Source organism: Camarhynchus parvulus, chromosome Z (genome assembly GCF_901933205.1).
Source record: "Camarhynchus parvulus chromosome Z, STF_HiC, whole genome shotgun sequence".
NCBI lineage: Eukaryota > Metazoa > Chordata > Aves > Passeriformes > Thraupidae > Camarhynchus > Camarhynchus parvulus.
In genome coordinates this window covers 4242794-4270380 of record NC_044601.1, presented here as the reverse complement: position 1 = coordinate 4270380, position 27587 = coordinate 4242794, and the positions used below count along the sequence as shown (strand labels likewise).

At 43.9% G+C, this 27587-nt stretch overlaps 1 protein-coding gene across 1 annotated transcript; it reads right to left on the bottom strand.

Annotated features, from left to right (window-relative positions):
- Positions 1–17092: 17092 nt before the first annotated feature.
- Positions 17093–26368, bottom strand: PHAX (phosphorylated adaptor for RNA export). The gene is made up of 5 exons (XM_030969121.1): positions 26239–26368; positions 23593–24212; positions 21692–21812; positions 20020–20103; positions 17093–18987 (listed from the first exon to the last, which is right to left on the bottom strand). The coding sequence occupies exons 1-5, from the start codon at positions 26332–26334 to the stop codon at positions 18718–18720; spliced, it is 1191 nt and encodes a 396-aa protein (XP_030824981.1). The 5' UTR covers positions 26335–26368; the 3' UTR covers positions 17093–18717.
- Between the last annotated feature and the right edge of the window lie 1219 nt (positions 26369–27587).

Here is a 27587-nt window from a genome sequence, read left to right as displayed (position 1 = left end):
ATAACCCAGGGTAATTTTACACTGCAGCTGGCACTGCTGTGAAAGGATCTGTGTTCACAGGCAGTACAAGAGACAAAGTTTGGGAGGTTTTATTGTTGGACAAACTGAGCCCTCTGCAGGTGTTTAGTGCTGGCTTTGGTTCTGTCTACTTCCAGAATTTAGTTTGGTGCTTGGTTTGAAATCAAGGAGTTTTCAGTTTGTTATAAAAAATTGTGGTATCATCCCTTCCCCACCCCACTACATTTGTCTGCCTGAAGCAAAGCACTTTTCTCTCCTGACGGAGGTATGGGTGTGATGTGTTCTATTTCACCTCCCAAATCAAAAGAATGTATTAAAAATCCAAACTATTTGTAAGGAGGCCTTCCTTTCCCCCTCAGAAGCCACAAGATTTTCCTTTTTGTTGTTGAAATCACTGCATTTTAGCTTCCTGGTCTACCACATGAGATTAAAATAAATCGTGCTTATTTAGCAGACAAGATTGGCTAATACTATAAAAAAGTATTAATGGAAACAAATATTGTAGTGGAAGCAGCTGGCCAGATCAGTCTTCTTGTTGTATTTACCCAGTGGAAAAACTAAATGTTGATCTTGCCTATTCCATGCTTATTTTTCACCAGTCTGTGTTTTCAGGTTGCTGCTTCCACCTAATAAAAAAAAAAAGATGTAGCACTTCCTATGCACATAAAATTATAATAGTTGAGTCTATTAATATCTCATTATTCAAAAAAATTATAAACTTGTGTTTGTTTAAACAGCAAGACTAGCTTCCATAAAGAAATAAGTAATCATTGCTGCTGTCAGATTTCCCCGCAATTTTCTTTATATCTGAGATTTCTTTCTGGTGCTTGTGTGATTGAATTTTTCCTGCCGGATTAGTCTGAAAAGGGAAATGAGTAAATGATGGGTCTTCACACTGTGCCTGGGCTGATGAAACTGAATATCAGCACTGTTCCTCTCTACTCAGGGCAGCTCCAAACAAACAAAAAAAAAAGGAATGTGGTTTACCCGTGTGACTCAGCCCTGCCTCTAAAACACACCTCTAAAATACATCACAAGTACTTGCCACACAGGTTCAAAATGCCACTGCAGCTGCAATTTATTAATTTTAATTTTTTTTTTTTTGCAGTCAGCATAAATTGTGTATATGGGGCTTGTACACAACTTACAGATCCAACAGACTGCACCTCTTGAACTCACCTCTTCAAAATGTGGAAAGCATTTCAATATCTGAGACATTTTTACAAAACAAAAGCCTTCCAACATGCACCATTTAGTAGCAAAGGTTTTCTCTGTACACCGATTTAAGTTTTGGGAAATTTGCAGAGATCCTGTAATTCCTAGTAAATGAGCCAATTTTTGCTGTTGCCAACTTTGTATTGCTAAACAGATTTTATATGTATATATAATAATTTGTATTTATACCATATTTACTTTTAAAGTTGACACAGTGAATACATTCTGCATATGTATCCATAGTCTGAGGGTTACCTCAGTGATTCAGATATTGTTCTCCTAAAGAAGAACAATATAAAAATATTAAAGTTTATATCACCTAACCTGAGTACTTATGAGAAAATACCATTTGTTTGTTTCCACCTGGGGAATATCTGCTAAAGAAAAGTCAGAAAGAGAATTTGCTTCAGTCTGGGCTTTCAAGAAACCAAGCAAAACAACAAAAAAATGAATAGAATTTTTTTTTTCTGTAACAGCCATGGCAGGAGGAGAGAGCACGGGGGTGTCTGCAGCTGTTTAGAAAGAGAGCAAAATCTGGAGACTCCTCACATAAGCACATGGTGTAATAGTAATACTCCTCCCTGGTTTTTGGCTTCAGCAATGTGAAAATGATAACTGTGACTGCTGCATGGTCCCTGTGCAAATTCTTATTGCTGCTCTGTATAGCAATAACTTAAGTATGACTACACTGCACTTTGTAGGTTCCCTCGTGCAGAACTTGAACCCTTTCCTAAAAAAACCACTTTAAAATATTAATTTAGCACTGTGTCTTACCAGGATTCAAAGAGAGCTATCAATATTGTTTGAGCTAAATGAAATGAAAACAAACAAATGACGTTTAAAAAAAAATCTGCAACTTTTTAAACTGGTGTTTCAGGTAGAATGGAAAGCCTGTTTTTAATTTCTGCTGAATCTTTCACAATGAAAACTTTCTTAGAAAACTTTGTTTAGTGTTCTGCAGCGTCCCTTTCTCCAGGAAAAGCCAAAATAAGATGAATAAACACATTTGGGACACGGACACACAACGTTTGCCTGTGACAGTCTGGAAGATCAAGGAGTGCTGAGGCAGGGCAAGCAGAGCAGGAGAAACAGAAGCAGAAAGAACCATCACAAGAACTGCCCTGCTCTGATTTTCATCATCTAAATCATCATCTAAACCACCACCCTCCAGCTTGCCTTGCCTAGGCAGATGCTGAGCCATGCAGGGATATGTGTTTGAAAAGATAAACACATGGGGTGGGCGTTTGGAGAACGGCCCAGGGAGTTTTATACCCGCACTGCAGAGCTACCCACAGGGGAGAAGCAGTGATATGGCTGTTAGTTGTGGTTGGAATCACTCCCCACAGTGATTGCAAAACACTGAGAGAGAGAGAGAGAGAGAGAGGGGGAGAAGCTGTGGAAGGTAAAGGAGAAGCAGAAACTCGTAATCGCACAGTGCCACATGAAGGTCAGGTTAGGCTCACTTTAAAAAAGACCATGCAAAACTGGAAAAGTTGCATTTCTCCAGAACAGGCTAGTGTAAATGCAGAATCTCCTTGCTGAAGAACCCAGTTGTTAGCACAGATGGCTAATGCTTATAGAGAAGTACTAGTTTTTGGTTAAAAAAAGGTTTTTGCCATGAAGTTACAGAGGTATTAACCCTACTAGTACATGAGAGTGTGTTGCTGTGGCTGGTCATGTGACAGGACAACTTTAATTCACATTGTAAGTGCATGGTTAGGGAAGACATCAATTATTGCCATCTTCTGAGACTTTGTAATTAGTTTTATGAAACTGTCAGCTTTGTTTTCAAAGGCTAGTTATATGAACTTGTCAGATTAATCACAACTCAAAGTCTTAACAGATCCTTGACCCCTTAGAGGCAGGGGAGAAAAGCAAACCTGTTGTGTGAGTCAGTGCAAAATTAAACATCTTAAAGAAAATTAAACACTTGCCCTAAGTCTAATCTGGCATGTGACAGGTAACAGCAGGCATGGTGAGTTTCCCACATTCTCTGAGTTAAGGTGAGGGCTTGTGAAGATGATGTGCTCCACATCTCTGGGCAAGTGTAGCACACAGAATTTCAGAAAACCAGATTTTAGCAGCCTGATTGTCTTTCACACATACTGCTTGCCTGCCAGTCAGGGAGCCTCTCTTCTGTTTTCACAGAGATATAGAGAGTTTGGGGCTCTGGAGGGTTTTAACTTCCACAGCTGCTCCTCTAGAAAATAATTTAGCGCTTTCTGGAGTGAAAATATCTCATTTCCACTCACCCACATCTGGAAGATTGTCATTATCAACTACTAAATAATTACTAAGCACAACTATTTTTGTTATGTTTGCACACCCAAAAATAGTAGTAGGGGTGGAAAGCCAACATTCTCCAGCAGGTCTTGGAGAGTGGATGGCTGTGGGGTGAACCCAGAGGGTTTAGGGAACCCTGACAGTTTACACACACACCTCTCCCCACCCTGCTGCCTGCATGGGGTCACTGGACACGGGGCTGGCCTTGTGTCCCTGTGCTGCAGTGTCACCTGTGTCACCCCCACAGAGAGCTCCCACCCAGCACAATCTAAACAGGGCAGGGCTGTCCCTGGAGGATTCCTGCTGTCCCTGAGCAGGGGACCCTCTGGTGTCCCAGCACAGCTCCAGTCATGCCCACCAGCAAGCCCTGGGTGTCTGCAGGGCCCATGAGCCCAGCCTGTCTCCCAAGCCCAGGTACACCTGAAACCACCTTACACCATCAGACAGGGATGGCAAGGGCAGCTGAGGACAAGGCTGCGCTCCAGAGGCTGCACCACCCTCATCTGTGGCCCTTCCAGGTCCCAGAAATTGTGGACAGCAGCCAAGAAAACCTGGAGCACACCGATGCAGTGTCAGCTGGGGAGAGCCTGGGTGCCCTGCCTGTAATGCTGGCTCACGAGTACCCCAGGAAACTGGCCCACAGAATTTTGACCTTTGAGGCAGAAAATAAGAGCGATCAGCCCCAACAGCCCCAAGGGCTTGTTCCCTGTGGGCAGAGGGATCCTGAGGCTCTCTGGCTGCCAGACCCAAGGAATGGTGCAGGACATCCCTTAGCAGGGACAGCCTCAGACTGTGGGAGTGGATGTTCTTCACACCTCAGACTCTGGAGAAGGTCCTGCACATCCAGCTTGGGCACAAAGGGCTCTTCCACACTAAGGAGGAGGACACCTCATCGCCTTGGCTGTGAGTCAGCAGGAGAAGCCTCAGTGACCCCAAAGGTGGTGCTGGGAACCAGGAGCTGCACAGTGCAGGCAGCCTCGCTCTGCTGGGATCTCACTGCTGGGGTCCTGTCCGCTTGCTGGCCTCTCACCATGAGAAAGAGGAGTCCACTCTGCAGTACAAAGCCTTGAGAGCAGTGGTCTGCTCTCCCTGCTGCTCGGGGGCCTCATGATGCTGTTGGAGAGAGCTGAGATGTTGGGCAGGGCAGTGTCAGGGCAGCTGTGCTGGCAGCCGGGCCCTGTGGCCACGGGGAAGGAGCCGGCTTGGCCTGAGCTGGAGTCAGGAGTTGGGGTGACTGCTCCAAACACCCTCCCTGCCTGGAGCCAGTCTTGGAGCTTCTCACAGAATAGAAGCTTCCTTTCACACATGCCAGAAGGATGCATGGGGGCATGGGGTGGGGGTTCAGGAGAGAGGACTGACACCTCCTGGTGGTCCCAGGTGTTGGGGCAAGGGCTGCTGGCAGTGTTGTCCCAGCCCAGCCCAAGAGAACGGTCCCTGCAGATCGAGCAGGGGTAGAGAAGCTGGCACGGCCATTTCCAGCACCTGCCCAGGGCCTGGCAGCAGCCCCCGGCCACAGAGGCTGAACACCGGTGTCCCCAGAGGCTTCCCCGCTGTTCCCACCGGTGTGGGAGGTCAGGGCTTTGATCCTCAGTCCCTGTCCCCAAGAGAGCCCCAGACACTTGGGTGGGAGCACAGCGCAGCCGGGATCCGTAAGGGCGGGACCGGCCCGGAGCAAAGCCCCGAGCCCTCCTTCCCTGGGCCCTGTCGCCGTCTCCCAGCCTCTGCTGGGCCGCAGCTCTCCAGGGAAGCGCTCCCGGCTGCTGCAGAGCTCCTCACGTGGAAGGAGCCGGAGCTCCTGGGGCAGCCGGGGGGGATCGGCGGGTGCTCGGTGGGGATGAGCCCCAGGGCCAGGCTGGGCCAGGGCTGCCCCTTCCCTCTGCTCCCACTGCCCTGCTGCAGCCGCAGAGCCGTGCCCTCGGTCCTGCCCTGGACAGCACAACCCCCGAGGGCTCCGGAGCCCCTCTGCCCTGTCCGGAGCCCCTCTGCCATGTCCGGAGCCCCTCTGCCAGGTCCGGAGCCCCTCTGCCCCGTCCGGAGCCCCTCTGCCCTGTCCGGAGCCCCTCTGCCCTGTCCAGAACCCTTCTGCCAGGTCTGGAGCCCCTCTGCCCTGTCCGGAGCCCCTCTGCCATGTCCGGAGCCCCTCTGCCAGGTCCGGAGCCCCTCTGCCCCGTCCGGAGCCCCTCTGCCCTGTCCGGAGCCCCTCTGCCCTGTCCAGAACCCTTCTGCCAGGTCCGGAGCCCCTCTGCCATGTCCGGAGCCCCTCTGCCAGGTCCGGAGCCCCTCTGCCCCGTCCGGAGCCCCTCTGCCCTGTCCGGAGCCCCTCTGTCATGTCCGGAGCTCCTCTGCCCCGTCCGGAGCTCCTCTGCCCCGTCCGGAGCCCCTCTGCCAGGTCCGGAGCCCCTCTGCCCTGTCCAGAACCCTTCTGCCAGGTCCGGAGCCCATCTGCCCTGTCCGGAGCCCCTCTGCCCTGTCCAGAGCCCATCTGCCCTGTCCAGAGCCCCTCTGCCCCGTCTGGAGCCCCTCTGCCATGTCCAGAACCCTTCTGCCATGTCCGGAGCCCCTCTGCCCTGTCCCACCGAGCAGGGGAAGGTCTCCGGCCAGCGGCGGGGGCAGGGGAGCTCCGGCAGCACGGACTGCTCTGGCCGGCTGAGGCCTCTGGGACGTGCCCGTGCCCCTGAGCTCTCTGGGCTGCCGAGGGACGGGAGGAGGGCTGAACAGAGCCCCGGGTACCTGCAGGGCCCTCGGGCCCATGTGAGAGGCTCGGGTTCGCTGGTGAGGCCATTCCCGGGGTCCCTCTTGGGCAGCCGGGCTCCGTCCCCCCAGGCCCAGGGGACGCACTGGGCAGGGCCTGGGGCTCCCCCTGCCCCTCCTGCCCTCACAGCCGGGCTCGGCGGGCACCTGGGCCAGCGCCGCGCCCGGGCTGCTGCGGGTGGTGGTGGTGGTGGTGGTGGTCGCCGGGACCAGGCCCGCCGAGGGGCGAGGGCAGAGCCGGGGAGCTGCGGGCAGAGCCGGGGGAGCTGACGGAGTTCCGAGCCCGGGGATGGCCGCACCGAACCGAGGGGCCCGGCTGAGGAGAAGCCGGCTCCGATCTGCAGCCGAGTGCGGAGCGAGGGCTGAGGGCGGCTCTGCAAACACGGAGGCTGATCTGGGCTCTGTTTCTTTGGGTCACAGCCCTCCCGCCCCTGGAGGTGCACCTCCATCCCACCATGTCTCGCCTGGCAGCTCGGACTGCCCGGATCCTGCGGAGCCCAAGGAAGCAGCACAGACCAGGACGCTCCCTGTGGGTGCTGTGCTGCTGCCACTGCACCTGGGTGGGAGCTTCGGACAAGGTTTCACAGAAAGCACCGAATTCTGAGTTGAAAGGGATGCAGAAGCATTGTCAGAATCCTGCTTTTAAGTGAATGGCGCATACAGGGATCAAAGCCACAACCTTCTTTATCAGACACCCACCTGTGTCACTGTAGGACACGAAACAACACCAGCGCACACACCGCTGCTCTCAAGGTGAAGAAAAACGAAAGTTTATTTTCTGATTCCAACATTTATAGTTTTCTAAAAGAGACAGTGGATTGGACGGTGAAAGCGTCACCTCTCCAATGACACTGGACAAACCAACAGTCATCAAATTTCTCCTCCATAAAAGAATGTGAAACAGTAAGTTAATTACAGAAATTGTGTGAGAAAATTTTCTACAAGAATGTAAACATCAGAAGGCTTAGAAAATCTGAAAAAATCAGGGCAACACACCTGCAGTGTCATGAGTAGCAAAAATTACCTCCAGGCTTCCTGAATCCTTCTCAGAGAGGAGACGGTCCAACCCCAGCCCCAGGGCTGGTCAGCAATTTACGTCTAAAGCATCACACAGGTGTCATTGAGCCTCACAGGACTCAGGCTGGCAAACCAACTCTATTTACAGAGGTAACACAAATTATTTATTTGGCAGCCCAAAAGGCCAAACGTGCCTTGGACTGATCCCCCAGTGTGGGCAGCAGGGGAGGGGAGGATTCTGCCCCTCTGCCCTGCTCAGGTGAGACCCCACCTGCAGAGCTGTTGGAATGAGCTGGGGTAGGCTAGGCTGCTTTTTGAGACCATGAAAACACTATAATCTTAGAATGTGGACAGTCTGTCTGCTCCTACAGGAGTTGCTGTGGGTGCAGTGCAAATTAAATACAATAAACATGCAGCAGATTTCTGGTCCAGGCATGCCCTTATATTTAGTTTCATTCCAATAGCCTCTTCTACATGGCTGCAAAGATAAGGAGTGTCAGAGTTTGTTCTAGGGGTGTTGCAGGCATTGGAAATACCAGTTTTCATACTTTGAGGACACAGGGGCGTACAAAGGCCTTACGGTTTTGTTAAATGAGTTAGCAACGTACTAATTATGATTTGAAAGTTTGGCATCTTGGCTGCAGAGTTGTTCTTTAAAAGTCACGTTCCTGAAGAAGCCTTGTGAATGTTGTTTCAGAGTTAGGAACTTTGATGACTTCAACCTGTCAAGGGATTTCTGATGCAGAGGACTGACATAAGGAAAATATTGTAAGCCACAAAGCAATTTCAGTGCAATTAAGGCGAGTCTTCCTCCTAAGCCCAGAAGAAAACTTCATTTCTTAGATATTTAAGACTGCCTTACAGTATCTCTCCAGTGGAAATTCAGTGTGTGTTTTTTATGAGTTCTCTGAAGATTCGGAATAAAGGAGACTTGCTCAGCCTGCTGACGTTGATAGTTGAAAACTCTTCATTTTAAGTGTTGCTTTAGCTGTATCTGTCGAACTGTCCAAAATCTCGTTTGGCAGAGGAAAAACATTACAATTTCAAAACTGCCATAGCAGTGTCTTTTCACAGCCCAGCTATTTGTGGCCCTAGGTTAGGTGGGACTGTGGATCCCCAGAAAACTGTACAAGCACTAAAATAGTCATTTCAGAAAAAAAATCCTTTGAGAACAAATGTAAAGATTTGCCAAAACTTGAGAAGGAAGTTTCAATGTGTATTTGGTTATAAGTTTCTAGTTCTGGGCTTTATGAATACAGCATTGTATCCACAAGTAGAGGAGAATTTCAGTTCTGCAAGTTTAAGAGGTTTTATTTTTTTATGATTTTATTTTTTACTACTTTTTAGCTATGGTTCTATTTAATTTTGCCATGCTGCTTCTTACTTCTGAAGGGAAATGCACATTACTGGCAGGTTCTTAGCTTTTAAATTACCAGTAACATCATTATAAGCATTTTTCAGTGCACAGGTATGTGCAAGATTAATTATTCAGAAAGAAGGATCTATACCAGGGTGCACAGCTTTATTGTACAGATCCTGGCTACTTCAGCAAAACTGATTTCACCCTATAATTTTCATTAATAACTGCCTTTAACAGAATAAATTTGCTGATAGAACAACACTTCTTGAAGTTCTCCTACATCTGTTACAAATGGTGCAAGAGCACCCTGGAATTAACTACAGAAAATTAAAAGTTTTTTATTTCCACTTGGCTTCAGTGGCTAAAGTAATGTGCTGTGTTTGCCTCTAATATTCAGCTAGCAAGTTCTCTGAAAGATCAGCTCACTGCCTCAGCATGAATTAAGGAATTAAGGTGAGATAAACTAAGGTCCAACACCACAAAATCTGATCTCTCAGCTTGAGGACCACAATTACTGTGGTGGGGATGGGAGGGGAAAACTTTAGCAGTCCCCTCAGCTACTAAATTAACAAAGCACGGACTAAAGATAGGATTATTTTTTCTATAACAAGAATAATTTTGTTATTTTATTATTTTTTTACCTGCAACTATTTTCAGCTCTATAGGTATACTTGTAGATTCATGCTCCTTTATTTTATTTCATTTTTTTTCTGTCAGATAAGGCTCCAAATATATGATTTTCCATGATCTATGAGCGTCTCATTGCGAATTTTGGCCTTAGCTGTCGCCAGATGGACAATGTTTGCAGCAATTTCCCAAAATCAGCTTCATTTTTGCACTGAGGGCATTGAGGGCACATGTGCTTCTTGATCACTACAGTGCTTCTTGCTTAAACTGCAAGAAACCACATTTAAAATCACACTACCTTTAGAAATTTCTCTAAGGAGGATGAGAGGAGGATCAATATTGTTAAGTCGCACCTTTGTAAGTTTCAGGCCTTCTGTTAATTTTCGACAGGGCCATATTTTTAAAATTGCATCATTGTAAAACTATTTTACAGTAATACATAAAATTATTTTACACTGATAATTGGCTGCCTTGCATATGAAGAATTTTTGGAATCCTGAAGCTTAGTTCCTCATGGTTTAAGAGATTTAGGTATTAATTCCAAATGGCATCTCACAAAGGGCCAAATTCCACCCAGGGATACATGACTGCTCATCCATGCCAACTTTAATGTGATCTGCTCTGCTCAGCAGAGGACAGGATTTCACAGAAGGCTCTTATTTGATTCTGTACCCATTTGCAAAAGTGAACACTTTATGCTTCTCTTGGGCACTGTTGAAATGGCAAACAATGTTAAATGCTGCCAAGGGCACCAAAAAGACCTTGAGCTAATATTCTTCCTGATAAAAGACCACTTTGGAATTAGCAGACAGAAACCTTATCTCATGAATGAGAGGTGCTCTGCCTTGTAGTAGCCTGTGAGTGGGAAAAACAACTTTTGACAACAGTGCTTTTAAAGGATGATGCACTTCCTATATTACAAAGAAAGTAATGTAATGCAAACAAGGTAATAGCTAAGATTCTGATGTGCTGGCTACAAAAGAAAACTCCTGTGCTTTCTAGAACTCTGAGAATCTGTTCATCATCTCCCAGACTTCTCGAAGGCTCAAACAGTACTCTGCTGGTTCCAAAGTTTAAAGATATCTGAATAATTATTTCAGGCCTCGTGCCAAAGATTGCTTGAACATCTTGCAGAGATTACTTAGTTCTGAAAATATGCATGCAGATAGGCAATAGTGGACTTGCAAGATGTCATCTCCAAAGTTCTGGGATAAAGACTTAAAGCAACAAAATCTGTTTATTTCTGCCCTGCCTTTCTTTTCAGGATGTAACTAATTTTTCTTGCCTGTGATTTCCCCTAAATGTGCCCTGTCAAAATACCACTTCCTCTTGCGTGTACCAATAAGGAAGGATATTTTGCTGGAGAAATATAGGGTATAGAAATAACCAAGAAAGAATAAGGAAGTAATTTATTTTTTTATCCAGCCGGCATGATAAACTTCATGCTTCACTCTGAATCAACTGCCAAGTCCAAGTAGAAAAGGACTATCCTACTCACAAAAAATCTAATTAATATTTTCCTTTAATAATCAGTTGATTTATTTGCTATAAACTTTTTCACTTGGAAGTAGTGTTTGCATGCTTTAGGATAGAAAATTCATTATTCCTTCCTCCTCCCCTGGTAATTCTTTGTAATTACCTGGCTGAGCTATAAAGGTGACAACTGTAGCTCTACAGACAAACATAATAAAACTACCTTCAAAGTGGCTTGGAAACAGAAAGCAGTGGTAACGTGTTATCATTTTTATTATCATTATTCTTAAGAGTAACTACTGTTGGTCTCTGATAAGCACATTCAAGCAGCACAAACAACCCCACAGCCAGCTCCTTTTGACAAAAAGCTATTTTAGTGCCTGTCCTCCTCTAGGGAATGCTTGGGCAGGAGCGACACTTAGAGGAAGGCAGAGAGGGCACACTTTGTCAGAATTTTTTAAAATTAGTTTTTGATATAACTAAATAAATATGTACAAATAAAATTATTTTTCCTGCCCATGCTGAGGCAAGGATATGGTGGGTGCCTTCATTTGGATTTTAGGACTTAAGATGATGGGGCTTGCTGAGTTTGGCTCCAGATCCTGCTGATAACACCTCCTTAACTTCTCAAACTGCTGTTTCCTTCATTTACTCTTCCTCTGGGGGAGCCTGTCCTCCCAGCGCACACCAGATTTCCTCCCCTCACATTCCTGATTCACAGACATTATCCAGCACCTGCACAGGATTTCCTTCAGGGGTGCAACTGCTCAGTTTGGTGCCATTCCCACATCTTCAGCTTGAACCACCAGTCACTGAACATAACTCTTTCCTATTTGTCTTTTCAGCCAATTTCTCTCAGTTCTCCTGAACTATCTCTGAAAAATTTCCAATTTTCAAAAATTTCCCTTTTTTCCAGTAATGGGGAGGAAGCTCACTCCCAGGTGAGGCTGAGTTCCACCTCCTGGAAGGTCTAACTCTCTTTCTCCAAAATACTGCACAATAAACAGTGTAGAAACCATTGCTCTGATAGCCTTGAAATATTTAGGATAGCCCAGGGGTCTGCATGCTGCTCGTGAAGTCTGATCATCCTTAGAGACAACTGGGGCAAATGCTCTGCTGTACTTCCGTGGGGAAGAGGAATTATGGACAATCACAGAGCTAAAAAGAAATATTTTGGAGGGAGTTGTGGGCATGCAGAAATCCCTTTGCAAGGATTAGGGAAATTACAGGTGACACTTTCTGACATGTTGCTCTTAAAACCCTCTTCCCGTGCCCTGAGTAGGGGTGAAATATCTCAAGTGAAATTACTTCTCATTTCCTCTTAAAAATAAAACCATCCTAATTATTTTATTACTTTATATCTGAAATCAAGTAATTTCACAGAGGTGGTTTAGCATCGTTATAAATTCCTGTTCACTGCTGGGAGGCTTAAATTTCCCTACATAAAACTGGCAGCTCTTAAACACTCCCAAAAGTCCAAAGGAGCATTGTGGGGTTTTCTGTGTGTAGTGCTGGGCACAGTTTAAGCAGCATATTAAGGTACTGGAATGCATCCAGAGTTCCATGTCCCATGAAGAACAGCTGAGGAATTTGGGTTTGTCCTGCTTGGAGGGATGGCCTCGTGGTTCTCCGAGGCTTCCTGAGGAGGGGATGTGGAGGGGGAGTACAGAACTCCCTGGGATCCAGTGACAGGATGGGTGGGAATGGCTCAGAGCTGTTTCAGAGGAGGCTCAGGAACAGAATTCCTACAGAGGTGATGGATACCCTGCCTTAAAACAAATTATCTGGACAATAGCCTTAATAAAAGATTTTAAATTTTCTCAGCTCTGGAATGGTCAGGCAGTTGAACTAGATGATTTTCATAGGAATATTTCTATTTCTATTTCTATTTCTATTTCTATTTCTATTTCTATTTCTATTTCTATTTCTATTTCTATTTCTATTTCTATTTCTATTTCTATTTCTATTTCTTTCTATTTCTGTTATTTCTATTTCTATTCTAATTCCCCATTTTTAAAGGGCTTGCTGGAGGGACCTGTTGATTTCTCTCTTAGCTATCTCTTGGACAGGGACTTTGGTTTTGTAGATAGCAGCAGAGTGATGTGTTAATTACATGAACAACCTCTTTCATGCCTGCTTTAATCTCATCTGTTTAACTTCTCATATAACAGCTGAGATGACTCTAAGAATTATCTTATGTCTTGTCTGACATGCACACACCCCTCCATTCTCTGCAGGGGTTGCTGTGCTGAGAAAATTGCAGCAGGTTCACATCTCACTCCCTCTTTTCATTTGTGAAGGGAGTAAACAAACCTGCAGCAGGGAGGAAGGGAGAGAGGAGAGGAAGTGGTGTCCCGAGGGGCCAGGGCCCTTGGCATAGAGCTTATCCCATAAATGCTTCTGGACCTATCTACAGGAAACTCCTGGTGAAGGTCACTGCCAGAGCTGGCTGCTCAGCAGGGTGTTCCTGAGAGCTCAGGCAGTCAGTCAGGGCAGGCAAAACCCAGGAAAATAAATCTTCAAGGTAAGGAATCCTGACGACCAGACCCTTCTTTACCTGCTTTGCTCCCTGATCTTTTCATTCCATCATTCTTCAAACTGCAGCTTTTTGCACTTTCCAGCTGTGGTGCTCAGGAATTCATCTGCTCTACATTCTTTTGGCTTAATTGGGACATCCAAGCCTGCAAAAAGCTCCAGTCCTTTGAGAGGTAGTGGGGATGTTCTGGCACAGAAACTCATCTTCAGTGCCTTTCACTGGGGAGTATCTGGGTAAGAAACCAGGCAGTTTGCACAAAACAGCTCAGAGGAATAAGATGAAAAATAAAAACCAAATAATGCTGATATATTAAATAAGGTTCACCAGAAGGTGGTACCTGTTCTTAAAGCATGGAAATAGTATTGTAAGTAAATTCTGTAGAAAAGAAGGTTGTGTCAACCATAGATCTTCATCCACCATGACAGAGGTTCTTAACGGAGGAGCAACAAAGTCCAAGATAAATTTTATATATTTTCCTAAGTAAATGTAAATGCAACTTGTTTTTTAGATTTGATACTACTTAGGGAAAAATAAGACTACATAGCTCCTGTACATCTACACAGACATTCTGATTTTCCACCAAACCCCTGAGTACTAAATATTTTAGGTTGTCATATTCTTTACAAAGGAAAGCGTGTCAACATAACAGCAAATTGGTGGGGTTTTAAAATTATTTTTCTTTATAAAGAAAGCAGTCCACACAACAGTTTGGTGCAGTTTTGTATGCCTTTTAAACATTACATACTATTCTGTCCCAGTTTGTTTTCTAAGAGGAAAAAGCAGCTCATGAGTTTTCCAAATGGAAAAGCAATCACAGTTGCCCAACATCTGGAAATGGGAATGAGTGAGGATATTAATTAAAACTTCTCAAATTTTTTTTTTGAGGTATTTCTTTCATCTCCATGGCAAGGTCTCTCCTGGGGCTCCAAGACAGAATGGTCTTCCAGGATGTATTTCCTCCAGTTCTGCTTGTTGAATAAAGATATCTTAGTGGCTGAAATGGTATCAGTACAAAACTCATCAGTGGTAACTAAACATCAAATGTAAAAGAATGACTGTAAATAGCTGTACTGTCCATTGGGGGAAAAAACCAAAACCCAAACACCATTAATCAGCAATAGAACAATGAAAAATTCAGATGGCAAACTAAAAAAGTGCAACTTCCGCAGAAACGTGCAAATACCTTTCAAAGGGATTATGTCTTAAACAACAATGCTGATATACTGAGTCACTAGTAAGTTTTCAATTAATAAAGCATTCTATTTTGGGGAAAAGTTTACAAAATAAAGATTTTTTTCTCTATGTATTTAATGATACAAAATTGTTGGTTTGGTTTTTTTGTTTCTTTAAATAACTAAATAAATCTTTCTGGTCAAACAAAAAAAGACATAAGAACCCAAACAACAAGAGAGGTGTCTAGAATAGCTATATTGTGTGTAGAGGCTCCCTTCAGATACACATTCCTCATTTTTGTCAGTATTTAGGTCCAGATGTTTGTGATTCTAGAAATGCATTTGGCTGGGCAATATTAAATGTATCACAGCTGAGTGTTCCTCTCAGAGCTCTGAAAAAGTGGCGTCCATCAGCATTGCAGATGGGGAGACAAGAAACCTTCAAATCTGTAATTTTTAAATAAAAGAAGAAATCCTGCAAGAAATTCTTAGGTCTGGCAGGTCACGAGTAAGGTGAGATGCATGAGGTGCAGAATCACCAAGAGGTCACAGCTGTTGCAAAGGTTGCCTCATGTTTTCCAGCTGCCTGCTGAATCCAGAAGGTGGTGCCAGGAAATTGCACTCGTTGTCTCTGCCACATTCCTGGAATCCCTTGAGGAAATTGTGATGCCAAAGCTCCAAGAGTGGATGGATATTCCCAGATCCACTGAAGCCCCAGAGTGGTTCAGAAAAAGGCTTGGATCTCTGAGATGCTGCAGGAGCAGGGCACCAAGTAAGCCTCTATGCACTGGAGCCATAAATTCTCCTCTGTACATTGAAATGACTGTATTTTTTAAAAATATTGCCTGTGACAGACTTGCCTGAGTCATAGGATGGTCTGAGTTAAGGGGATAAATAATGAACATTGTCATACTAAAGTTTTATGACTGATAAAAACTCCAATTTAAAAAAAAAACCCTCAAGAACTGTCTTTATTACTCAGTCTATGACTTCATCTTTACTCTGAAAAAATACAAGAAATTCAAAATGTCATAATTAATACAATCATCTCCTTTTCCCATCACCTTTATACCCTGAACTGTGTCATTCCATGCTTGGTTGAGAATTTTGGTGAACAGCAGTTAATAAGCCCAGAGAGCACAAGAACATCTTAATGAGATCACCTAATTGGAAGGGGAAGGAGAATCTGTAAAATTGCAATTATACTTCAAATGATCCTTTCAAGATCCACAGTTAAACTGAATCATTAATAAACTATTTTTTCCAGTCGTACCAAAAATCACTGGAATTTTGGATGCAAGGTAGGAAAAGGTCTTTGGTTATAAACAAGCTTTGTGTTTTCAGACCAAAGCACATTTCCCTCATTTTTTCAGCATCTTCTTTGGGTATAACAGAGATGGCTCATTATGCTGGTATAGTTTATGGGATGGAGGGTGATGTCTATACCAGCAGTACAGAGTCTTTATTTCCAGAAAAAATAATGCCTCAACCTTGTGCTCATCAGAGAAACCTGAAGAGCTCAAACCCCAACCCAAATGTTGCTTGCATTTTTGCCTGCAGAACATCAGCTACCAAAATCTACACAGATCTGCTCCCAGACAAAAAACAAGGTCCCTGTGCAGGGATCAGCCCAGGAAGACTGAAGGTGATTAATTAGGAGCTGAGAGAGCAATTCTGTCTCAACTGCAGCACCACACAGAAACTGGTGCTGTTTAATGCAACCTGTTTGATACCAAACACAAGACTGCTGGTGGACCAAGCCTGGCTACTCATCATTCTGAACTGGCTTGGCTTTTGGAAGGACTCCACTGTGGAATGATTCTAACAGTCATGGAAAGAGTGGGAATCAGGTATGGAAAAGTGCCATGGATCTGAGGAATATACCATGGCTGGGCTGGAGGCTCTCTCCTGAGAAATGCCTGCAGTACAGTCTTATCTGATCACGCCACTTGGATGTGTCTCTTGGACACATCTTGATAAGCATTAAACTAGAAGATTAAATAAAGGTTGTTATAAAAGTATCTGTTTTTCTTCTTCAGAGGCACATGGAAAAGACCTCCTGCTCTCTATCTGTCCTGGAACCTGATGTTCCTTCAAAGTAGTTCTTATTGACAACAATATAGCATTCTCATGAAAATAAACTGCAGATGTAGTAGTGGTAACAGTGACTGCACCATGGAATCTACTGAATTGGAAGGGACCATCCAGTCCAGCTCCTGACCCCAACAATCCCACCCTGTGCCTGACCAGAGCAGTGTCCAAACACTCCCTGAACTCTGTCAGGTTTGGTGTTGTTACCACTGCCCTGGGAAACCTCTTCCAGTGCCCAACCACACTCTGGGGGAAGAACCTTTTCCTGACACCCAAACTAAACCTGAAAACCCTGACCAGCTTCAGGCTTCAGGTCCTGTCACTGGTCAGCAGAGTGAAAAGATCAGTGCCTGCCCCTCCTCTTCCCCTCCTGAAGACTTTGAAGACCCCAATGAGTTTCCCCTCAGTCTCCTCCAGCTGAACAGACCCTCAAAGTGCCCTCAGACCCTAGGCCCCCTCTCCAGACCCCTCCCCATCCTCACTGCCCTCTCCAATTGCTTAATGCCCTGATCACCCTTTTGTTAAAGACAACACTTTACACACCATTTCAGTACCCCTTGCCTGGGAAATCAACGTTAGAAATATTAACATTAAAAAAATACACAGTGCAAATTACATAATGATAAAAAAGTTGCTTAAACCAGTGTTACAATTTGCTGATTCTATCCAGAAAAGAGTTAAGACATATCCCCAAGCAGTTCCCAAAACCAGGATGAAATGGTACAGTCCCAAAGCAATTAAACAGCACAAAATTCTGTTTCCCATACAGGAGTTACCAGTTTACTCTGACCATCACTGGTTAGGAAAATTAATGAAAAAATAAGAATTTTTGTTACTTCAGCACGAGCAACTACTACCAGCAAAGGCATGCTGCACATCTGATTAACTTTTTAACAATTAGGAGCTCTGACGTGTGAACAGATAAAAGCAGAAAAGTCAAAACCCAGGTTTAGTAAGGCAGGTAATGGAATGTGCTGTTATGTGTAAGAAATGTTCCTTCAAATGCTGCAATCCTTCAAATGCCAGCTCTTGGCAGTACTGAATTGTTCAATCTTATAAACAGATTATGCGTTTTAGTGACACACCTTCCTTCTAAAACTCAAGGACTCAAAAGTGAACAAAATTTATGGGCAAAAATTGGGCTGAATAGTGTCTACTCACAAAAAAAGCCACAACTTATTAGTGACAAAATACTTTAGACATAGATATCAGTGCTGCACATGTTCTTCGGCTATATTAAAAACAATACTCAACATAAAAATTGTTTTCAGCTGAACTAACAAACTACACAACAGTCTCCGGCATCAAGTAAATAATAATAAAAAAAAAATATCCCCTGCAAGAGTCAGCACAGAAAAACTCCAGATCTTCTGCAAGCTGCACATTATCTCACTGCACACAGGAGGACAGAAACAAGAACTGCAAGGTAAAAGGTTTATATCTGCATGTACAATCTACAGACCCTTGGAGGGAACAAAACTCAGTAAAATCTCACTACTCTGAAGGCTTTCAGTTACATTTGTCTGCAAACAAAGAGATCTGTGGAACTTAGGTGTGTGTCTAATAACAGAAAATGTTTAGACAGAACAGATTGGAAGCTCAAGTCACTATTGGAATAAAAGATTAAAAATAATGCAGAATTCTGAAGCATACATTGCTCAAGGTCATTATTCAAAGGTCACTGACCACTCAAATTATTTCACAAACCAATCTGTTTTTACAGGTCTTAATCCTATAAATACTGTTTTTGTCAATACACTGCCACATTAAGACTATATGATCATCTATATTAAGACTAAAATTATTCTGTTTTTTCTGTTCATCTGCAGTAAAGAGCATTGCTCACCTGATGACTTTGTGTACTTCAGCAAATTAAAAGAGAAGTATTTGGTTAAAACATAGCCTTAACTCCTAAAACTAACATGTGACTAAAAACACTTCCTAAGGTGACGTAGGGCTCTTATCTAGAAAAATCTTAACAGTCTCTGAGGACTCAGCAAACAAGTAACAGGACAATTAAAAGTCTTTCATGCTGTTAAATTTAGCTAAGAATTACCTCCTGTTCTTCAGCATCAAGTATTCCCCATGCTCTGAAAACAAGAAGCCACGGGATTACAAGAAAGGCTCATTTAACATGTTTTTATAGAGACTCTGCTATCAAGAATATTTAGTGACTAAAAGATCTCCAAATCGTGAGCATTATCAATTTCAATAGTATCCTCAGGTTCCATCTTTGCCTCGTGGTGCCCTTCCTGCAGGTCCTCCAGGGAAGCCAGAGCCTCGTTTGTGTCACTGGCAAAAGTCTCACGAGATGCATCATCATATTCCTGCAGGTTAAGCCCCTTGATGGCCTTCTTCATCTTCTTCCCCAGAACTTGTATCCTCCTCTTCTTGGCAGCTTTCTTGTTTTCATACTCCTTCTGGTTTTCCAGATAGAATATTTCCTTGAAAGAAAACAAGTAAACAACAAAACATTATTACATATTCATTTTACTGGTATTTCCTTAAAAAAAAAAAAGTGAAGTAATAAAAAGAAAATACTACAAATACTGTCAATATTTAACTAAGCTACTTGTTATTGAGAGCAGAACCATGAGAAAAGACTGCACTTAACAAAGAGGAATAGAACAGAAAATTTACTTTCTAATAGTGTAAAGTGATCAGCCTTGCAACTTTTAAAAATTTTTTCTGACCACTGCAAGCTATGAAAGGATGTTGGAGTTTTATTTTCCTCTTTTTTTTCTTCAAACAATCTCAATGTTGACACAAAGTTGACTTTCTTCTCAATTCCCAGTACCAGAATCTAGAAGGATTTACAGAATTACCTGTACCCACCTATAAGCAAAATAAAAACTCCAATGAAAACTTTTTTAATAAAGTAGCATATGACATCAAAAAAAAGTTGGTATTTTCTTCACTAAGTTAAAAGATCTCAGAGAAATAATATTTACAAGCTTACAAAACTGATTTAAAGAGCACCACAGATGAGCCCAGTGAGCAATTCAGATTAGATGCAGACCATCAGCTGCTTTAATGAGAAATTCTGCCTGGTGCCATAGCTGGAGCTATACAGGACAAAAATATTCTACTGGGAGACCTGCATTCAATCCATGCACAATGACACAAAGCTCCAAGGGGAGAAACACAATGTGGACAGCTTTGCTGTGAAGAATACAAATCAACAAACCAGGAAAATCTAACATTTACCTCTGCCAGACTATACAACCTCATATTCCTCAAGAGGTTTTTGTGACTGCCAACACGCAAAAGTGAGTTCTCTCTGCTTAGAGTTAATGGCAATTCAATAATTTTTGGGTAGGTCTTTTGTCTTTTGCCTGTCTTTTGAATGTGAAAGCCTGGTTTTAATGGAATACACAGTTACATTTGTTAGAAGTTAGAGACTTTCAGTCATGACATTTCTAGTAGGAAGAAAAAACCCAAATGAGAATGTACATTTGAACTCCTGACATTTTTACCTTGATTTTTTCTTCTTTGATGCTCGGTGTGTTCTTCAGCAGGTTTAAATAAACACCCCCAGGTGTTCTTCTCCTGGTGCCATTCTTAACAGGGAGAGAGGAAATTAGGAATAGCAAGCTTAATGCTAAGTGTTAGGAAAAAAAATAGCCTCTAAGGCAACACTCAGTGTTGAGGCAAAATAAAGCCAATTTAAGTTCTGGTGTGTCAAATACCAAATGAAAATAACCTTGGCTGTTTCTTATTTGTGACTGAATTAGTCATATGAAGGTCAACAATCAGCCTGCTAAATCTGGACAGGAAAATAATGAAGTTACAAAAAGAATTCCCTTAGAATATAATATTCAGTTGTTAAAACTACACACTAAACCTGATTTTGGCAGAGAAGAAACAAAATACAAATAATATCTTAACTACTCTCACAGCTCTCTGCAACAAGTTATGCACTAGTTTAAACACTAAGAGCATTCCTAACACATAAGCTCAATAAAATGTCTAAAACAAATCTAACAAAATTATGTTCATCCCTTTTTTTTTATAATTTTTTTATAATTTTCTGTGCTCAGAAATGCTACAACTTTCAAAATTCTGCAGGATTTTGCATTTCTGTTGAAAGGACAGGAAACACAACCTGTACTTTAAAATTCCACCCCACCACGTTTGACCCAGAAGTTTTCAGTGCACCAACAGCAGTGCATGGAAGGGACTCAGCTTTGAAACCTCTGTAAATTACAAGTGCTAATTATTATTATTATTATTCAATTAAAATTTGCAGTATACAAAACACTACTGTTACTCCAGTAAAAACTGGATGATACTGGTGCAAAGTGTGATACTTTTCTGATAAATAATGTACTTATAATCTAAAAATTCCAAGAAGAGGGATGGTCAGGTTTTAAGTAGGCTTTTGAAACAGCACATGTGAACATTTTTTTATCACTTGCATTTCATGGTGCCTTTTGTGATCTGCCTTCTTTCAAAGAGTGTACCCTGATCTGCTCCCAGAGCAACCTCTGCCACCAGCAGCTATGTCTCTTCATCTCCTCTGTTAAACACTTTTTAATTTCAAGACAACAGAATGCTTCTAACACAACTAGCTAGCTGGAATTTGATGCCTTTTCTTCTTTGAAGGAGGGTTTTGTTTTTTTAATTTATTTGGGTTTTTTTTTTATTTTAGATTGTGTTCCCCTACTTGTTTTTTGCCTACTCTCTACTTCCAGGTGATGGTACTTAAAAATTGTAATCAAGTGAAAGCAATTCCTCATTCTCACCCACTTTTTCCTCACCCACTGAGTTTTTTGCACTGAGGATCATTATTTAACAAGAACAATAACAGACCAAAAATGTACAATCTAACCAAGGAATAGAGGGTTTTTTAACGTTATTTTTAACAGAAATCAGTGCTCAGTTTTGCTCTGCTGGTACACAAGCCAGTGGTTCCCTAATAAAGCTAACAATTTTCCTTTTGGGAGTTATCCTGCTGGAAGGTTACACAGATCATTTTTTAGGGGTTACACAGATTATTTTTTTATATTTATTAGGGGAGTCTCACAGCAAGGGAAGGCCATAAAACTCCAGGAGAACAAGTCCAGCATGAGAGACTTGTGTGAAAATTCTGCAAGAAAAGAGCAGTTGCCCATCCCTGGCAAACCCACAGGATGACATTTTCCTTACCACGATGAACAGTCCACCATTCTGCTCTACTTCAGCTGTTTCCATCAGCAGCTCGATGGCTTTTCTCTTCCCAATTATTTTCACTACTCGAGCAATTAAGTCTTTCTTTGGCTCACAAAGTCTGAACAGAGAGGGGGGAAAAAAAAGAGGAACATTTATTGTCAGGATAATTCCTTGAGTATAACTGAGAGTGGAAGTTCCACAATGAATAATTCATTTTGTGCTGAAGAGTCTATGCGTTCAAATGTGTTTAAATGGTTTACTGAATCAGATTTCAAAATACTGAGCTTCTGAAGCATTTTTTTTCCCTGAAGCATGCATTTTGAAAGCTTGTTTCAATGAAAATGCCTTGAATGGTTATTTTCCTTCTATTGGTGTGTGAAATATCAAACCAAATACGAAACTGCAAAGACCTGCATAAACCTCTGAAATCAAAATATAAAAGCTTCTTGTGCATTTAACAGTTAATATTAACTTTTTACAGTTAAAGCAGCAACTGGAGAAAACAGGAAGTATAAAAGCTCCCCTGTATCATGTGCCATTTCAGTCAAACCTACATAAAAAAGAAGAAATCGGTTTATTGACTGATCTATGATAGTCTATAAAAAGCAAACAAAACAACAAAAAAATTATACACTACAACCAGAACCCTACTGATACAGCTCAGTGCCACTGCCGCTACAATTAGAACAATTCTAATTTTCTATTTGCAGAAGAAAAATTTTGGTCTATTTCAATGAAGCTTAATAAAACAAAAATGAGTTTATTGCAAGAAATATGTTTAAACTTTTCAAATTAACAAATGAGGAAGTACCCAGAACTATTAGCAGCATTAATAACCAATTGCTGTAGTATTACCAGATTATGAAGTAATACCACGTGTAAAAACATCCATGACCAACAAACTCAAGTTTTATTTAAATGCCAAGCTAAGTGCCAGTAAGTCTTCTAAGCCTTGTTTCCCATTTAACATAATTTTCTTTCCTTGCACCACTTAAAGAGGAGTGTGGCAGTTTAACTCCATCCAAAACACTGCACTGTCCAAGTTATCTACAGTTTCAAAGGTTTAGAACAGATTTTTGTGGTGACCACAGCATGTGTGCATTAGTGTCAAACTAAAAACAACCACTGGGTATTTCCCAAAAGAAGCCACTACTAAATCTGTATAACGAGAAGCACTATTTTTCCTTGCCCTGTTCCCAAACAACAAACTACCCTAGTGGCTCTGTAAATAAAAACATAGAAATTCGAAGAAACAGGCAGTATTTTTGGGATGTTTCTGCAAGATCACCAGCCACAGTGATGCATTTTTATCCCAGGATTCTGGAAATGCGTTTTGTCATCTTTATGCCTTGAAAAGGCTGACCTAGAAGAGAGTCTAGACAGAACTAAAGAATAAAGTAGGGATTTATTAAAAGGCCTCCATGGATCCACCTTGGGCAGCACAAGAGCCCAGCCAGGGCCACACCCCAGGTGAACCCAAAATGGTCACAAAAATGGACAACCAGTCATGGGGTCTCTCACTTTTATAAGCTCTGCTCCATTTGCACATTAGAGGCGATTGTCCAATTACAGCTTTAGTCCATGAAGACTCATCCTTGTTTTTCTCTCTCCAGCCCACGTTGTTTGTGCTCTTGGGGCTGAGATTTGGATCATTTGTCCTTGGTGCCCGGCTGGAGCAGGAATTGTTTTGTCTCCCTGCTCTGTGCAGAGAGCTCACCATCCCATAATATGAGGCTCAGAAGAACACACTAAAGCAGTACAGAATCTGAAAAATATAAAAGCTAAAACCTGAGGCATCAATCTGGTTTGACACCTCATTTAGCAGCAGGGGAACTTTCCCCCCACTTCTTTCTAGCAACCACCAATGCTTAGTGAAGATGCACTATTATTAAACTCACCGATAAGCAATTTCATCTGCCACTTTTTCCTCTGAATCTTCCTCTGTGATCTCATACCTTCCCTTGTATTTCATCTCCTGCCTTTCCCCCAGTCTGTCTTTCACAGGCCGCTTCCGTTTGAGGAAGCCCTGCCCGTTCTCCTCCTCTGCTGGACATGTCTTCTTGTCATCGTGCATGTATTCATCCAGCTCCTTGTCCAAAGTCTCTGCCTCCTTCTGCTGGGCCTCCTTCATCAGCTTTTTAGCCAGCAGGTAGTTGTAAGTCTCAGACTGCCTGCTCCTGTCAATTGAACCGTCCATGCCCAGAATCCCAAGCTCAGTCGCCACCGCATCCTGGTTCTGCTCCTGGAGCACGGCGCCCCAGATGTTGTTGACCTTCTTCCCGCGCACAGCAGTCTGTTTTTGGTGGCTCTGGCTGAGCTGGAAGGGCTCAGGTTTGGCAGGGGAGAAGTTGAAGCATTTCTGCCTCTTTCTCTTCCACAGGCAGCTGTCGTCGTCGGAGTCGGAGCAGCTCTCCTCGCTGGAGTCCAGGCTCTTGGTGGTCCTGTAAGGAACACTGGGAGCACAGGATGACAGGCTGCTCTGGAAGGGCCTGCAGGAATCACTGCCAGCGTGCAGCTTCTGCAATTAAAAAGCAAATTGAAACCCATTATTAATGAAAATTAGAAGAGCTATCAAGTCGTTGATTAGCTAAAATACATAATTCTGGTCCTTGTGCCCATGCAGATCTCCATGAGCATCTCCTGGGCCACAGCACCTTTGGAACTCCTGCATTTTGAGTGTATGAGCATGAAGTAGAGCATGGCTGACACAGAAAAATGTCAGGAGGTGCTCTTCCTCTTAGGGCAACCTTTGCTGAGCAAAAATTATTACAGAAGTGGAAAAGTGGTAAATATGCACGAACTGGGCAAGATGCACAGCAGGCTCTAAGAACAGGAAAATACCAGAACAACACAGCAACCTGCCGGAGCTTTGTGTAACATCAGAGAAGTTAATAATCTTTCTGCAGTTTCAAGTGTGAAGACCAAATGACCAAAAATAAACCCCAAAACCAAACCCACAAAACTGGGACGGTGCTCAGACCAAGAGTGTACTGTGATCCTGGCTCAGTCAGGACAGCACATGATCAGCTTGGGGACAGCAGAATCACCTTAAAAGAACCACCCATTTTCCCTCCTTTAAACCAACAAGACACCATGGATTAACTATGTCTAATGAATTAGAATACCCCCCCCACACACAAAAAAATCATTCCACTGATATACAAATACTGAAGAAATGTTTTTACTCCTAATTCCAGTTATTCTGTGACTGATTTCCTATCATATATGCTGTCCCATTATCTTTAAAAATAAGGTCTCTTCCTTCACATTCAGGTGAAATGAAAATTTTTTCTTTAGTCTTACTGTTTTCATCGACATGGTGCTGTTTCTTTTCTCCACACAGAAAAGGGAAGTATTCAACTTACCACATTATGAAACACAAACTTTTAACTTCAAGTGTAATGCAAAAACCCCAAACACAGTATAAATACTAAAAGACTGAACATTTCTGTAAAAAACTTCTTTTGCGCTTCATTTCTCAGAACTATACTGCAAAGATCAAAATTACTGGAGAAAATAAAACTCGTTACACATACAGTGTCACACACTGATCTTTGAAATCTTCCTTGGTCTGTACACTGCTTGGTCTGTGAATACCTCATACTCTCATTACAAATTCCTCACAGAATAAGTTTCTCATATCCTCTGAGAATCACAGACGGGTTTGGGTGGGAAGGGACCTTAAATCCCATTCAGTGTCACCCCAGCCATGGCAGGGACACCTCCCACTGTGCCAGTGTGCAGCCTGGCCTTGGGCACTGCCAGGGATGCAGGGGCAGCCCCAGCTGTTCTGGGCACCCTGTGCCAGGGCCTGCCCACCCTGCCAGGGAACAATTCCTCATTGCCAAGATCCCAGCCAGCCCTGCCCTCTGGCACTGGCAGCCATTCCCTGGCTGCTGTCCCCGCAGCCCTTGGCAATTGTCTGTGTCCATCTTTGCTGCAGCCCCTTGAGGCCCCGCAAGGCCACCCTGAGCTCAGGCCAAAGCTTCTCCTGCCCAGGTGAGCAATGGCAGCTGTGGCAGCCTTTGCTGCCAGCAGAGCTGCTCCATGCCTGTGCCCATGCTGGAGCCTCCTGTGGCCTGGCTGCAGCAGCTCCAGCTCCTTGCTGGGCTGGGGACTTCGGAGGGAGGGGACATAAGTGGACACAGAGAGACACGGGGACAGCGCTGGCCTCTCTACCCAGACACGGAGAGCCGCGGGGTGCTGGTGCTGGCAGCCGGCAGCTCTCGGGGCTCTGCTGCGCGGTCACCCGGCCGCTCGCCCTCACGGTCGCCGCTGCGCCCATTGTTCCCGCGCACCACGCGGGGAGGCCCCGGCGGTACTGGGAGGGACAGCCACCAACGCGGGGACAGCCACCAACACAGCGACAGCCAAGCCAGCAGCTCCTGGAGAGGCCACCAAGCCCCGGGAGAAGCCACGGGCTCAGGAACGAGCGCCCCACGCCGGCAAAACCCCCTGAGGCGCGGCCTCCGCGGCCTTCCCGCCCCGCAGCCCCCCGGCCCGGCGCTCCCCGGCCCGGCGCTCCGGCCGCTGCCCGCCCTCACCTGTCCAGGGGAGCCGGCGCCGGGCATGTCCGAGTCGGAGCCCGAGAGCTCGCCGTCCTCCACGTCGCCGTCCATGCCCCGCAGCTCCTGCGCCATATCCCGGCGGAAGGGAGGAGCGCGGCGGCGGGGCGGGACAGCGCGTCCATCCGGGGCCGGGCCGGCCGCGGCTCCTCCTGCCCGGCTCCTGCCCTGTGGAAGTGTGTTGGGAAGGATGAGAGTTTGACAAGAAAGTCTCACAGATATGTATGCCTGGCAGAAAGATTTTTAAATGTGGAGTCTGATGAAGGAATATAGAGATGGAAGCAAGTTTTGATATGGAAGAGAAGAATTGCTGAGCCAGTCTTACTGGCTAACCAAGGAGGCAAAGGGTGTGTTAGTTAGAAGGGGTTTTTATGGCTTAGAGCAAAGGATAAACCCGCCTCAAACAAGAAGATCTTTTTACCAAGCAGAAAGATAGCACAGACAAACAAGTCAGCAAAGTTGCAAGTAGAAAAAAGGTCTCAGAATTTCCCACTGCAAGAAAACTGAAAAACAACTTCTGGCTTAAACTGTAATGTACTGACTTTTAGTGATTGGAGAACAGTAACATGAATATGGTAATTATAGGAGTTATGATAGGCTAGAGATAAAAGTTAAGGTATAGATTGGTTCTACTGTATTAAGATGCTCAGAAAATAAAAGTCTGTAATGCACTGTAACCAAACCCAAAGGGTCTCCAGGCCTGCCTGCAGCTGGAGCTGACAGCTGTGGGCACAGCTCTGTCACCCACCACCCTGGACTGCTGTAACCTCTTGGATGGAATAAACTGCATTTTGGAGAGCCCCTGGAGTCCCACATCTCTCATTTTGGCTCTTACAGAAGTGCCTCATCACCGACCAGGGTCTATGTACAAATCACAAACGGGATGGGGCTGCTGTGGAACGTGCCTTGAGCTGTTTTATTTTCCAGCATCAGTCTCATTCCATGGTTATGACAATGGGAAGATGCCAGCAGCTCACATCTCAGGCAGCAGACCCAGAACTTAATGTTACAACTTACTTTAAAAGTTTTTTGACCAATCACACAAAGCAAAAGCGCATTGACAGTAGTTCTATCCAACCACTATAAGCACAGGTACCTTTGGTTAAACAATGTCTGCTTATTTCAAATACAATACCTGCTTGTGAGCCTTAAAACACAATGCACAGAGCTCCATTATTAAGCTTAGAACTTCCTAATACCTTGCTAGATAAACTTTTCTGTAGCTTAGGGAGTTATTCTAGACAAGTGTTAATACACAGACCATTGTTCTATTTGTCCTTGCTGTTGTACTTTTTAAATAATTTTTCTGCCGACCTATCTCATGGCTG

Coding starts and splice junctions, on each gene's coding strand:
- PHAX (XM_030969121.1), bottom strand. CDS start 26,334: ATGGCGCAGGAGCTGCGGGGCATGGACGGCGACGTGGAGGACGGCGAG. Junction 24,213..26,238: donor GCGCCGGCTCCCCTGGACAG/GTGAGGGCGGGC, acceptor TTTTAATTGCAG/AAGCTGCACGCTGGCAGTGA. Junction 21,813..23,592: donor GCAGATGAAATTGCTTATCG/GTGAGTTTAATA, acceptor CTCTCTGTTCAG/ACTTTGTGAGCCAAAGAAAG.